This window comes from Podarcis pityusensis (assembly GCF_964106645.2).
Source record: "Podarcis pityusensis genome assembly, chromosome: 6".
Lineage (NCBI taxonomy): Eukaryota > Metazoa > Chordata > Lepidosauria > Squamata > Lacertidae > Podarcis > Podarcis pityusensis.
In genome coordinates this window covers 21,543,337-21,555,756 of record NC_138030.1, presented here as the reverse complement: position 1 = coordinate 21,555,756, position 12,420 = coordinate 21,543,337, and the positions used below count along the sequence as shown (strand labels likewise).

At 43.1% G+C, this 12,420-nt stretch overlaps 1 protein-coding gene across 1 annotated transcript in view; it reads right to left on the bottom strand.

Annotated features, from left to right (window-relative positions):
* Nucleotides 1-12,420, bottom strand: part of GDAP1L1 (ganglioside induced differentiation associated protein 1 like 1) — a 48,757-nt gene that overhangs the window by 14,293 nt on the left and 22,044 nt on the right. The window contains exons 2-3 of the mRNA XM_081011480.1: nucleotides 11,649-11,841; nucleotides 5,424-5,597 (exon numbers count right to left, since the gene is read on the bottom strand). Coding sequence (XP_080867606.1) covers nucleotides 5,424-5,597; nucleotides 11,649-11,841 — 367 coding nt within the window. The remainder of the gene's footprint in view (nucleotides 1-5,423; nucleotides 5,598-11,648; nucleotides 11,842-12,420) is intronic.

Here is a 12,420-nt window from a genome sequence, read left to right as displayed (position 1 = left end):
GAATGTCTTCAAAGCCCATGACACCTTTGGTAAAGGCTGCTCTCCAACTGGAGTGCTCGCAGGTCCATGTTTCCTAGTTGTCAGTGTTTATACTACATTTCTTTAGATTTGCCTTGAGAAAGTCTTTGAACCTCTTCTGTTGACCACCAGCATTGCACTTTCCATTTCTAAGTTCGGAATAGAGTAGTTGCTTTGGAAGACGATCATCAGGCATCCGCACAACATGACCAGTCCAACGAAGTTGATGTTGAAGAATCATTGCTTCAACACTGGGGATCTTTGCTTCTTTCAGTACACTGGCACAAAATCAGACTATATTGTGTATAATGTATATGTGTGTGGCCATGCAGCCCCACTTGTTGCAGCAAGATTAAATGTGGAAGAAGCCTCCTGTGCTTCTTGCACCACGGCACAAAGGCGTGCATTATTTATTTATTTATTTATTTAGCCCTTCCTCCTCGCCTTGCCTTCACTCTGGATGCTTCAAATACCTGGGTCATGTAAAATTTCTAATGTGGTTATTGTAAAATTTCTAAAATTCTAAAATTTCAGTAATTTCTAATGTGGCTATTGTAGTCAAGTGCCTTTTTCCAAGGGGTGGGATGGTGTCACCGATACAGCTGCTTGCCAAGGGCGCAAGGGACCCTAGGTACACCTCTGTTTATCAGTAGCAGGTGATGACCACTGGACTTGATGATTTGGGCAAGAGGGTTTCCGTAAGTGGGACTAAAGGAATCCTGAGGCAGAGCCAATTTTTTTCTGGTTTTCTGTCTCCGCTCTCCTTCTCCCTTTCAAAGGTTCTGTGGACACGTAAGCAATAAAGTACTGGCACAATTACAGTGATACCTCGGGTTAAGAACTTAATTCGTTCTGGAGGTCTGTTCTTAACCTGAAACTGTTCTTAACCTGAAGCACCACTTTAGCTAATGGGGCCTCCTGCTGCTGCTGCTGCACGATTTCTGTTCTCATCCTGAAGCAAAGTTCCTAACCCGAGGTAATATTTCTGGGTTAGCGGAGTCTGTAACCTGAAGTGTATGCAACCTGAAGCGTATGTAACCTGAGGTACCACTGCATTTAGCACCTAACAGAACTTAATCCTGGGAGGTAGGTTAGGCTGAGGGAGTCTGTTTTGAGAATCCTCAGCTTTTAAATATATCGTGGTACATTTGTGCCCACATTCTTGTGGGCTTCAGGAGGCACTATCTGTTCTTCTGGGGAACAGGGAATTGTACCCAGACCCAGAACAGGTGACTAAGTGGTAACGAAAGGCATTCCCGTGGAAATCTGGTTCAGGTATAAGGCAAGCCTAGTTTCATTTTCAAATCTCAAGCCAACTTTAGGGACATTTTTAAAAAATGCAGCTGTAAATTGAGCAGTTGGATCCAGAGTTATCTGGAGCCGCTAAAGTGCAAGACCCTGCGGTGACATTGTGACAAAGTCACTGTCCAGAGCAGAAGTGCATATTTAAAGAGACGTCCTTGTGGAGGAGTTATATTAGGCATTGTCAATGTTTCATGAATGCTTGTAGGTCAAGTACAGAGTCTGGTGCCAATTCGTCCTGTCTCTGAAACCTAATCTGCATAAATTTTCATGCCAGAGAGGCCAAAATCCAGTCAAAGACCCTCAGCCCAGCTCTCGTATACGACATGATCTATCAAAAAGTTAAGTATCTTCCAAGTCCAATTGATTTTACAGAGATAAAATCATAGAGTTGTTGAGTTGGAAGGGACCAAACGGGAATCTTTTGCGCAATGTGGGGCTCAGACCCACAGCCCTGAGATTAAGAATGTCATCCTTTACCAACTGAACTATCTATAATTGGATGTGGGGGGCAGAACAGCTGCAAGGTGGGGGGGGGATCTGGCCCCCTGCAATACCAAGGAGCAGTGCAAGAGCATTTCCTCACAGGAACACTGATGGTGTCATAAGAGACTTAATTCCAGAAAAGAACCGCAGTAGTGGTTTATTGTACAAGAAAGAATACAGTGGACGCTCGGGTTGCGAACGTGATCCGTGCGGGAGGCGTCTGCGCACGCGCGGGTTGCGATTCGGCACTTCTGCACGTGTGCAAAGCATGATTTAGTGCTTCTGCGCATGCACAACTGCCAAAACCCGGAAGTAACCCATTTCGGTACTCTTGGGTTTCAGTGGGTCCGTAACCCAAAAAAACGCAACCTGAAGTGTCTGTAACCCGAGGTATGACTGTAAGTCTTGTACGAGTATTGCATACTGGGAAAAGGTTACTGCCTCCATCATTTATAATAAAATAGAGGCCAGGGGCAGCACATCCTTTTCCAGTGCTTGGTGAAATGGGGAGTGCTACTCGACCCTGCTTCTGCTGCCGCCATACCAACTACCCCTCTTCCTCTGCCGCCAGGCTAGCTGCCCCAACTGAGCTAACTGTCCCAATTACCATTTCCACACAGTCCTATTCCCTTGGCAACAGTTGTGAAGATTGTCGGGAACTATCTCAACCACAACTAGACACATTTTACTTAATCCCCCCATTTCCCCCAGGAAACAAGACTTGTGAAACATATTAAAACCCAAGCAACATACAAACATCACATCACATCACATCACAAACCACCTGAACTGTACAGATATTTGTAGATTTCTTTTCGCCTCAAAGAACTATGGTTCCCAGAGTCTTCCCTTGGAACTGCTGCTCTGTTGGGGGGGGGGAAATAGGGGTATCCTAACAACTTGAGACGCGGGTGGTGCTGTGGTCTAAACCACTGAGCCTTGGGCTTGCCAATCAGGAGGTCGGCGGTTCGAATCCCTGCGATGGGGTGAGCTCAGGTTGCTCGGTCCCAGCTCCTGCCAACCTAGCAGTTCGAAAGCACGTCAAAGTGCAAGAAGATAAATAGGTACCACTCTGGCAGGAAGGTAAACGACGTTTCCGTGCACTGCTTTGGTTCACCAGAAGCAGCTTAGTCATGCTGGCCACATGACCCAGAAAAACTGTCTGTGGACAAACGTCGGCTCCCTCGGCCAGTAAAGCGAGATGAGAGCCGCAACCCCAGAGTCGTTCACAACTGGCCTTAACTGTCAGGGGTCCTTTACCTTTTAACAACTCTCAGCACCTTTAACAAACTACAGTTTCCATATTTATTTTGGAGAAACCAGGACTGCTTAAAATGGTATGATACTGCTATAAATATATAGTGCAGATGGAACCAAATATACATACATGCATCTACCATGCAAGCTCAGCTGAACACTTTTTCTACAGTAACATCCACTGGGTTAGAAATTACTTTTTACAAGCATCAACAATTCACCAATAACAATCCCAGCAGCATTAAATCATAATGCCTTTTATATGATGACAAAAGAGGTGTCTTTCAAAGTCTCTTTCCCCACGGATAAAACTTTTGCAAATATGCCCTGTAACTGAAAGCAAAGGGCATATCTCTGCACACACAAACACAGACCAGCTTTACTAACCTGCTGCTTCCAGAGAAGCTGGTGGAAATTAAGGGGTTCTGAGGAGACTTTTCAGAGATTCCTAGCTCTTCCAGGTCGGAATAACTATCAAATAACTTCCAAGCCATTAGCATAAAGCAACCTGCAAATGTGCTACTCCTGAGTGTATAGAGGTTTTTGTTCTCTCCATCATACTGTGACGGTCTATTATTCTTAACTCTCCCTGCAGACATGCAGTTCAGCTCTTTTGTCTCCCTTCCAATTATTTATTTATTTTATCCTGTTACTGCTTTGGCCATTCGCAATCTGGATTCTTCAAACTGTAATTGTCTTTAATTAATTACAAGAGCTGCCAGCGTGCATAAACAAACATCTTTAATGGCTGAATGCCTAGGATGTAGGTAAAATGATGTAATAATAATACTACAAGCCATTCAAGGCTTTGAATTGAGTTTTCACAAGACAATGGCTATGCACACATTAGTAGCTTAAAACGCAGTGAGGTCATTTGCACCCGCTGTGTTTTAAGCCGCATTTTTGTGCTGTTGTGCACGCCAGAGAGGGAGCAGGGATGTCTTCACCTAATGTGCATTATCTGGCTTGTTTCCCTGTGCCAAATTCTTATTCAGTGAAGCTGTCATCTGCACATGCACAGCCACCCGCATGTGCAATGGCATTCTCAAATGCGCATACCTCAGCTTAACCTTGGCTCACGTTTTCAAATTTGACAGAAGCTGGTTTGAGGGGAAACGCCTCAAACAGCAGTATTTCTTAAGAAACTATGGGACACATATGGGTTGTGGCTAATGCAACGTATATGTTAAAACTTCAAACACCAGTGGTGGAAGCATGCTGGAGCTAGAATAAATGGGAATGTGTACACAGCCTAATATTTCCTACTAGCCACAGTACTTGCATGCAGAAAACTGCACATGTGCTTTGTTGGAAATGACAAATGTATACATGCTGATTACGGTACTTTATGCAACAATTGCATTCCCTGTGTGCATGTGCGCTTTCCATGATGGCAGTGCTCACTGCTGGCGATGTTCACTGCTCACATGCCGCCACTGGACACTTGCTCAAGAGGAAATGTGGTCCTAGGCTGAAAACATTTCCCCACCCCTGCTCTATTTATTATTATTTATTATATTTATTGTTAAATAGTGGGTAGACATAGCAGACGACACAGCGATTTCTCCAAAGCAGCTCTTCATTTGTAAGCTGGAACAGAATTGAACTGAAGGGTTCAGCCAGCCTGCTTATACAGTCATACCTCGGGTTGAAGACGCTTCGAGTTGAGCACGTTCGAGTTGTGCTCCTCGGCAACCCGGAAGTAACGGAGCGCGTTACTTCCGGGTTTCGCCGCTTGCGCATGTGCAGATGCTCAAAATGACATCACGTGCATGCACAGAAGCGGCGAAAAGCGACGCGCGCGTGCACAGACGCGCTGTCGCTAGTTACATTTACTTCTAGATACGAACGGGGCTCCGGAACGGAGGTACCACTGTATAGAGCTCCACTAGAATGCAACAGTAACCATTTTCTGTAACTATCCAATCACTGAACGTCACTTTCAATCCCTTATTTGCATATGTGGACCTGAACTATCTACAGTATCCCCCTGCTGGCCCAGGGTGAGAGCTTCAGTACATAACATTTATATACCACCTTTATCTTCCAAGGATCTCAAGGTGGTGCATGTGGTTCTCCTCCTTCCCATTTCGTCCTCACAACAAGGTAGGTTAGGCTAAGAGGTGGTGACTGGCCCAAGGTCAGACAGAGAGCTTCATGGCTGAGTGGGGATTCGAACCCTGCTCTCCCAGGTCTTAGTCCAATGCTCTAACCATTACGCCACACTGCTCTACTCCATCTCTTCCATTTAATATGCCCATTTATAATTTCATAAGCAATTTATGCTGTTGGGTGCTAAGGGGGATCTTGCATAATTTCAAATGGATCAACAGATGCAACACGTTGCAAAGGCCACTTACTTCGGATCTCGGCTGTAGCATACTTTGGAATCATAGAGTCCATGGTGAGCTCTGGGTGGAGAATGCATCCGTGTGTATAGGCATCCATGGGCAGGGAATCCAGGATCTCTCTGTACTGCATCACTCTGGAATGAAGGACGCTCCCCGCCTCCGGAATTAGCTGGGTAACGTGCTCTGAAATGTGGCAAGAAAAACTAAAATAAATGCATTCTTTAGTTACACGCAGCGCTTATATGAGGGTTTTCTCTTTTACCGGTACTTCAGATTTTCTATTCTTAAAAAAGAGAGGACACAATTTGAGTACAGTCATACCTCGGAAGTCAAACGGAATCCATTCCAGAAGTCTGTTTGACTGCCAAATGTTCGGAAACCAAGGAAACTCCTGCAGCCAATCGGAAGCCACAGAAGCTGCATCGGACATTCAGCTTCCAAAGAACGTTTGCAAACCGGAACACTCACTTGGCGTTCAGGAGCCAAAACATACAAATGGATCCAAGGTACATTTGTTGCATTTGCTTAGTTCTTACGGGTTGTTTTGCATCCAATATTTAAAATGTCAAGGAACTGGGACTTTTGGCAAAGACTAAGAAGGTAACATAGAAGAAACAGGCAGCACAGAGACAGTAGTCATATGTGGGATAGCTTAGTTGGTAGAGCAGGAGACTCTTAATCTCAGGGTTGTGGGTTTGAGTCCCATGTTGGGCAAAATGATTCCTGCATTCACCCTTGCGGTTCCTTCAAACTCTACAATTCTAAACCTCCAAATCCTGCACCAACAGCCTGAAATCATAACCTTCAATAATGATGGTACCTAAATTTGAAATTTAAATAATAATAATAATAATAATAATAATAATAATAATAATGTGCTTGAGCCCAGCCAGGGACACTATAACATTACAAGGATTTCAACTAGGGCTGGGGGAAAATTAATACAAATTAGAAATGCAAGACATTATCTGCATTTGTGTGTATGTTCACTACAGAATGGTCTTGAACATTTATGCCCGGGTTTGGGCTGCAGTGAGTCCGATTCCAAAGCTTGGAAAAGAAATCTAACATTTTTTTTGGGGGGGGAAGGATTCAAATCTTGTAACTAACTGTGAGTTTCTTGAGCATAAGCCCCATAATTCAGTACTTTTAAGTGTCCGTATTAACTACATGATTCGGGATTGCGCATTTGATTTGGTAACGAAAGACTTGTTACGATTCAACATGAATTTGAGTCCAGGTCTCCACTGCTCAAATTTATCTTTTGCTGCCTCGCATCCAAGACCTCGAGAGTTCCTACATCAACTCATCACTTGCAAGATCTTCTCTGTCAGGTTTGTACATGCATTGTCTCTGTGTCTCATCCATTCAGCCCTTGTTTGGATGTCAAGTGTCCCTACAGTTGCTGGCCTTATTTCTCCCAAGTCATTCCACGACAGCAGGCATCCATCTTTCAAATACAGTTACTTCTAAAAACGCAGCGGGGACAATGCTGGAAGAAGGAAGATGGTATTTCTCTTCAGAATATCTGGGCCATGTTTTACAGAGGCATTCATTTTTATCGGCTCAAGAGATAGTACTTAATGGACAGTGAGTAAATTTACTGGCATGTTTCAGTGGTGCAGTATTTTTTGGGTGGGGGAGGTTATGTCTTGCTGTTGTTTGCCAGGGCCCAAGCGTAGAGGGAGCAGGTTGGAGGCGCAGGGAAGAAAGGGGATGTTGTTGTTTTTTCTAGACCTGAAGGTCAGTGGCATCTGATCTGGGCTGTAAGCTCATTACTGCGAGCAAGAGAATGCGGCTAAATCATACAGCATGCTTTTCGGTATGTTTATGCAGATACGGTACGTTTTCCTGCATCTATATGGGGTGTCCAGACTTTGTGAGCTTTGCTGGAGCCAACAGCCCCCTTGATGTGTTCTACATGTGAAGAGAGCTCTGTCTTGTGATCAAGGGGCAGCCTTGCCCCTGGGCTCACATGGCTTTTGACAACTGGGTGGCAAGAACAAATTTGGCTGAAGATGCTTCTGTGAGTCTGCAAGGGAAAACCTTCCCTTCTGAATTTCTGCTTGTAATGCATCTTCTGAAGATAGAGAAGTAGAGCAGCTTTAGGGAGCTCTCTCGTGCACCCAGACTTGCTGCGTTTGGCTCCACACACAAGGCGTGGGAAGGATTTTTTCTTCGAGATGTTTCCTCCGTTAAATATTTCTTTCAGGTTAACACATGCAGAATATCAATGCATACCTTAACAGATAAACAACTACTGAGCATTTAATTGGGCGGAAAGCCCCTGTTTATTTTTCTCTTATTATACCTTTCTAGTTTAGAGATCTCCTGGCTCTAATCCTAATAGAATATTGCAATTCCTCACCCTAAGCCTCTTGATTGAATTGGCCCATATAAGGTTTATTCAACGCCAAAACCCTTTAATGGATCGTTTATAAGACTGCTGATAGCAAACAAAGTGTCTCAGTTGTAAATAATACCAATATAACAAAAGCTTTTTCTTTCCAATCTTTCCCCTTTTCTCATTAAAAGAGAGTGCTCAATTTACCAAAATAAGGAGTTAAATAAGGACCTCTCTTTGCTAATGGAAGGGAAGCATTCGAAAAATGGCTGTGTACACACTCTCATTTACTCTACATCAAGTGAGCTCTACACCACAGATTTGGGAAGAGGCATACACATTATGTTAACCCCAATCCATATATCTATCCTGTTATTTCTTGTGAATATTGCATTTTGATGTGTGTGTGGTTCCCCCCCCCCCCCGGTTTGTTCCAAATTGAGAAAAACAATAACAACCACCTAGGTGTGTGAGGCCAATAAGGTGTACACTGACTTTGAAGTCGTAGGAAACACTCCATTCTTAACACCTTAGGGTCCTATCATGCCATTCTGCTACAATGTGCAGAGCAGGCTTTAGAGTTCGGTGTGGGACCTCTAGATGTTCCTAGACTACCATTACCATCCTCCCTGAACTGGAGCTCACTGAATGGGGCCAATGGAAGTTGGAGCCCAAGGACACCTAGTGGAGGGTCACAGGTCTGTCATCACTGCTTCAGAGCCTAAGGTTTAGGCTCTAAATAGATCTATTGGCCAATAGACTTTGCCCTCCTGGACATGGGACTCTGATCCAGTGACCATTTGACATGGTGACCCACAGGGTTCCGGACCGCAACACTTGCTTCACAAAAGCAAGGGGAACAATCACCGGTACTGATTTACTGATTTATATAAAGACATAAAATACAACACTGTCCTTAAATTGTGGAGTGTGGTGTGATTAGGCAGTGTAGCCACCAGAGCATGATGTTGGCGGTGAGAAACTGTGCTGTTCCACCCTCTGCATTGGCAAGGAACCTTCTTTTGGCTTAAGATACATTTTACACATCCCAACAAACAACTGAAACAGGAAGCACAAGCGAGTTGCACCTCACGCTTTCACACTTTTTCTGCAGTAGAGATTTTGCACTCCTCAGATAGATCAATGTTGGCACCCTTGCTGCAGAGAAAGCGCATAAGTAATCTAAACATATTTACTCAGAGGTGGGGGTGGGGGAGAAATTTGATCAAGGTTGTGCGATTGGTTTTGATGTTTGGTTAGGGTTGCCATATTTCAAAAAGTGAAAATCCAGACACACGAGTTGAAGTTTTGGAGCTATTTTAAAGAAAATTTGCCAAAATATAGACATAGATTGCCATATGTCCAGATTTTCCCAGACATTTCAGCGAATTCCGCCTGGACACTGTTTATGACGACCATATTCTGGCTGTGTCCAGGAAATTCTGGCTATATGACAACTTTAGATTCGTAAGTCGCTTGAGAGTTACCTTAGCATTAAGCAGTATATAAAATTATCATTAATTTTTAAAAAATATTATTATTATTACCACCACCCACCCTTCACCCTAAGGTTGCCACAACAATAACAAGGAGCACCCAACCTCTGAAGAACTGTTTTGTTTCGTGGGAGGGAAAAGCATGTTTTGACTGAATCCCAAAAGCCATTTCCAAACTGGTCCCACAGTATTTAAAAAATGTGTCTTCATGTTTACGTCCAGGTAAGTATATGTAGAATTGGAGCCTCAGTTGTATTTTTAGGGGGACTCAGCAAAAAGCAACTCATTCTAAAATCCAAGATTTCATATATCATGGGCAGTGTTTCCTACCCCTGCTAAAATTTGCTGAATGCAAGAAAGGGCGGGGGAAGTTCATTTGGATGCAAAGTACTTGAACACAGAAGCTGCCAAGGCTCCTTTTTCACGGATCTATTTTAAGGCCATTCTTAAAGCTTCTGCTTGCATGGCTGACAGGATCTGTGATATCAGCTGTAAGACCCCACTGAAATGTCCCTCTTAAGCTTTTGAAGCCTGACAATTCTTTGGAAACAGAAATAAAAACTGGGAACGGAGGCCATAGTGATGACATTAACACAGAGAAGTAGATACAGCTCCCTTGTAAAATCAGCTCTCATGCCCTCCAACATTTCTCTGATGAAAATAGACATCCTATTCCATAATGATGTCGGTGATAATAATAATAATAATAATAATAATAATAATAATAATAATAATTTATACCCCATCCATTTGACTTGCCCCAGCCACTCTGGGTGGCTTCCAACATATATAAAAACCATAATAAAACAATAAACATTAAAAAATGTCCCTTTTGCTAGGCTGCCTTCAGATGTCTTCTAAAGGTTGTATAGTTACTTATCTCCTTGACTCGGAGGTTGCATAACCCCATACCCTCTAATATTTCTTTGATGGAAATAAGGATGTCCTAAGGAAAAGTGGCAGTGGAAGACAGAAGTGCCTGGCGTGCTCTGGTCCATGGGGTCACGAAGAATCGGACACGACTAAACAACAACAACAAGGAAAAGTGGGGCGTGCCAGGATCAAATTGGAAACCAGGGCGGCTTCTGTAAATTAGAGACTGTCCCTGGAAAATAGGGGCACTTGAAGGATCTGAGTTCTTCCGCCAAAATTAAAAATGAGACTGTGGTTGTCACATTCCTTGCTACTTCCAACAGCCTGGAGTCTCTGGAATGTAAACAGTCTTGTGACTGCAAGCACCACACAGTGGCAATAAACGGAAACCTAACAACACAATGACCTGATTCACAGATAACACAAATCCATGGTCGAAACAAAATTTAAAAAAAAATTCCTTCCAGTAGCACCTTAGAGACCAACTAAGTTTGTTATTGGTATGAGCTTTCGTGTGCATGCACACTTCTTCAGATACACTGAAACAGAAGTCACCAGACCCTTATATATAGTGAGAAGGTGGGGGGGGTATTACTCAGAAGGGTGGTGGGAACGGGTGATTGGCTGATAGGTGTGGTAAACCTGTTGATGACTGTTAACGACTGCAATTGGTCTTATAGGAAAAAGCAAGGGGTGAGATGGCTAAAAACAGCTTAATCATGTATAATGAGATAAGAATCCAATGACTCTTTTCAGACCAGGTCTCTCCATGGTTTTAAGTTTGGTAATAAGTTGCAATTCAGCAACTTCTCTTTCCAGTCTGTTTCTGAAATTCTTTTGTAATAAGACAGCTACTTTGAGTTCTTGTATAGAATGTCCTAGGAGATTGAAGTGTTCTCCTACTGGTTTCTCTGTCTTGTGATTCCTAATGTCAGATTTATGTCCATCTATCCTTTGGCGTAGGGTTTGTCCTGTTTGTCCAATATAGAGAGCTGAAGGGCACTGTTGGCATTTGATGGCATACACAATGTTAGAAGATGAGCAGTTAAGTAGTCCTGAGATGGTATGTTTGATGTTGTTGGGGCCAGAATGGTGTTGTCCGGGTGTATGTGGCAGCAAAGTTGGCATCTGGGTTTATTGCAGGCTCTGGTACCAGTGTCCATGTTAAGTCTGGTTGTTGTATTATTGTGGGTGAAGAGTTGTTTAAGATTGGGTGGCTGTCTGTAGGCATCCATGGGTTGCTTAAGCCATGGGTTGTTTTAACTAATCACAAGTTGTCTCACAGACGATTAAACAAACTATGGCTTGTTTCTCCAAAGCTGGTTGGTTTCCCAGCTGCTCTTGCCTCATGCCTTTGTAGATCAGTGAGCATTTAAGGTGAGGTGGCAAAAGAAACTGTGCTTAAGGAAGTGTACTGGGCTTGCAAGAGATAGGAAGAGCAAAACAATGTCTATAAAGTAATTGTTGGTATTATAATTATCAAAAGGGAATTCTAGCTGGAAAAGATTTCTAGAATGTTACCTCCTGTGAAGTTCTTCTCCATGTAATCAATGATCTGATTATAGTCACTGATGATGTTGTCTCCATGGATGATTACAGGGACCTCTTCCCCAAGATTGAGACGCATAAACCATGGCTCTTTGTGCTCAGTCAGTGGCATGCTCACATCCCGCTCTTCGCAGGGTAACCCCTTTTCTGCGATGACCAGGCGGACCTAGGGCAAGAAATAAGCAGAGATATGACTCAGGGCTGCCTCCCAACCTCCTGAAGCATACGCAACAAAGACTTAGGGCTGCTCCACATGACCTGCATCTTGAGCATTGCTTGCACAACACTTACATGGAGGTTGGATTATATTGTTGGATAAATTTAAAAAAGGATTCTTAGACTGGAGGTTACCCTTGCAGAAACCCAAATAAAAAGGATGTAGGCTTCAAGTGAAAAGATGGGCATTTATTGAATTATAAATGCACATAGGGACAACCTCAAAAATAAGGAGGAGGCTGCAAAGAACCACATCCAAAGCAATGTTATTGATACACTTCCAGATCACACATACATCAGTTCATTTCGCCAATCAAAGCATCACAACAATCTTCATAGTAGCAACCCAATGTCATTATCTTGATCCAATCAAAATTATTTAGCTCTTTAGATCAGCCCTTATCATAACATCATATGATTACATATAACCATTTTTTCAGTATCTTCCTTTATTAAGTCTTTGACTAATTTTCCTGTACATTAAAAGTCTTCCAATGTCCTCTTTCATCTGTCTATAAAACAATTCAAG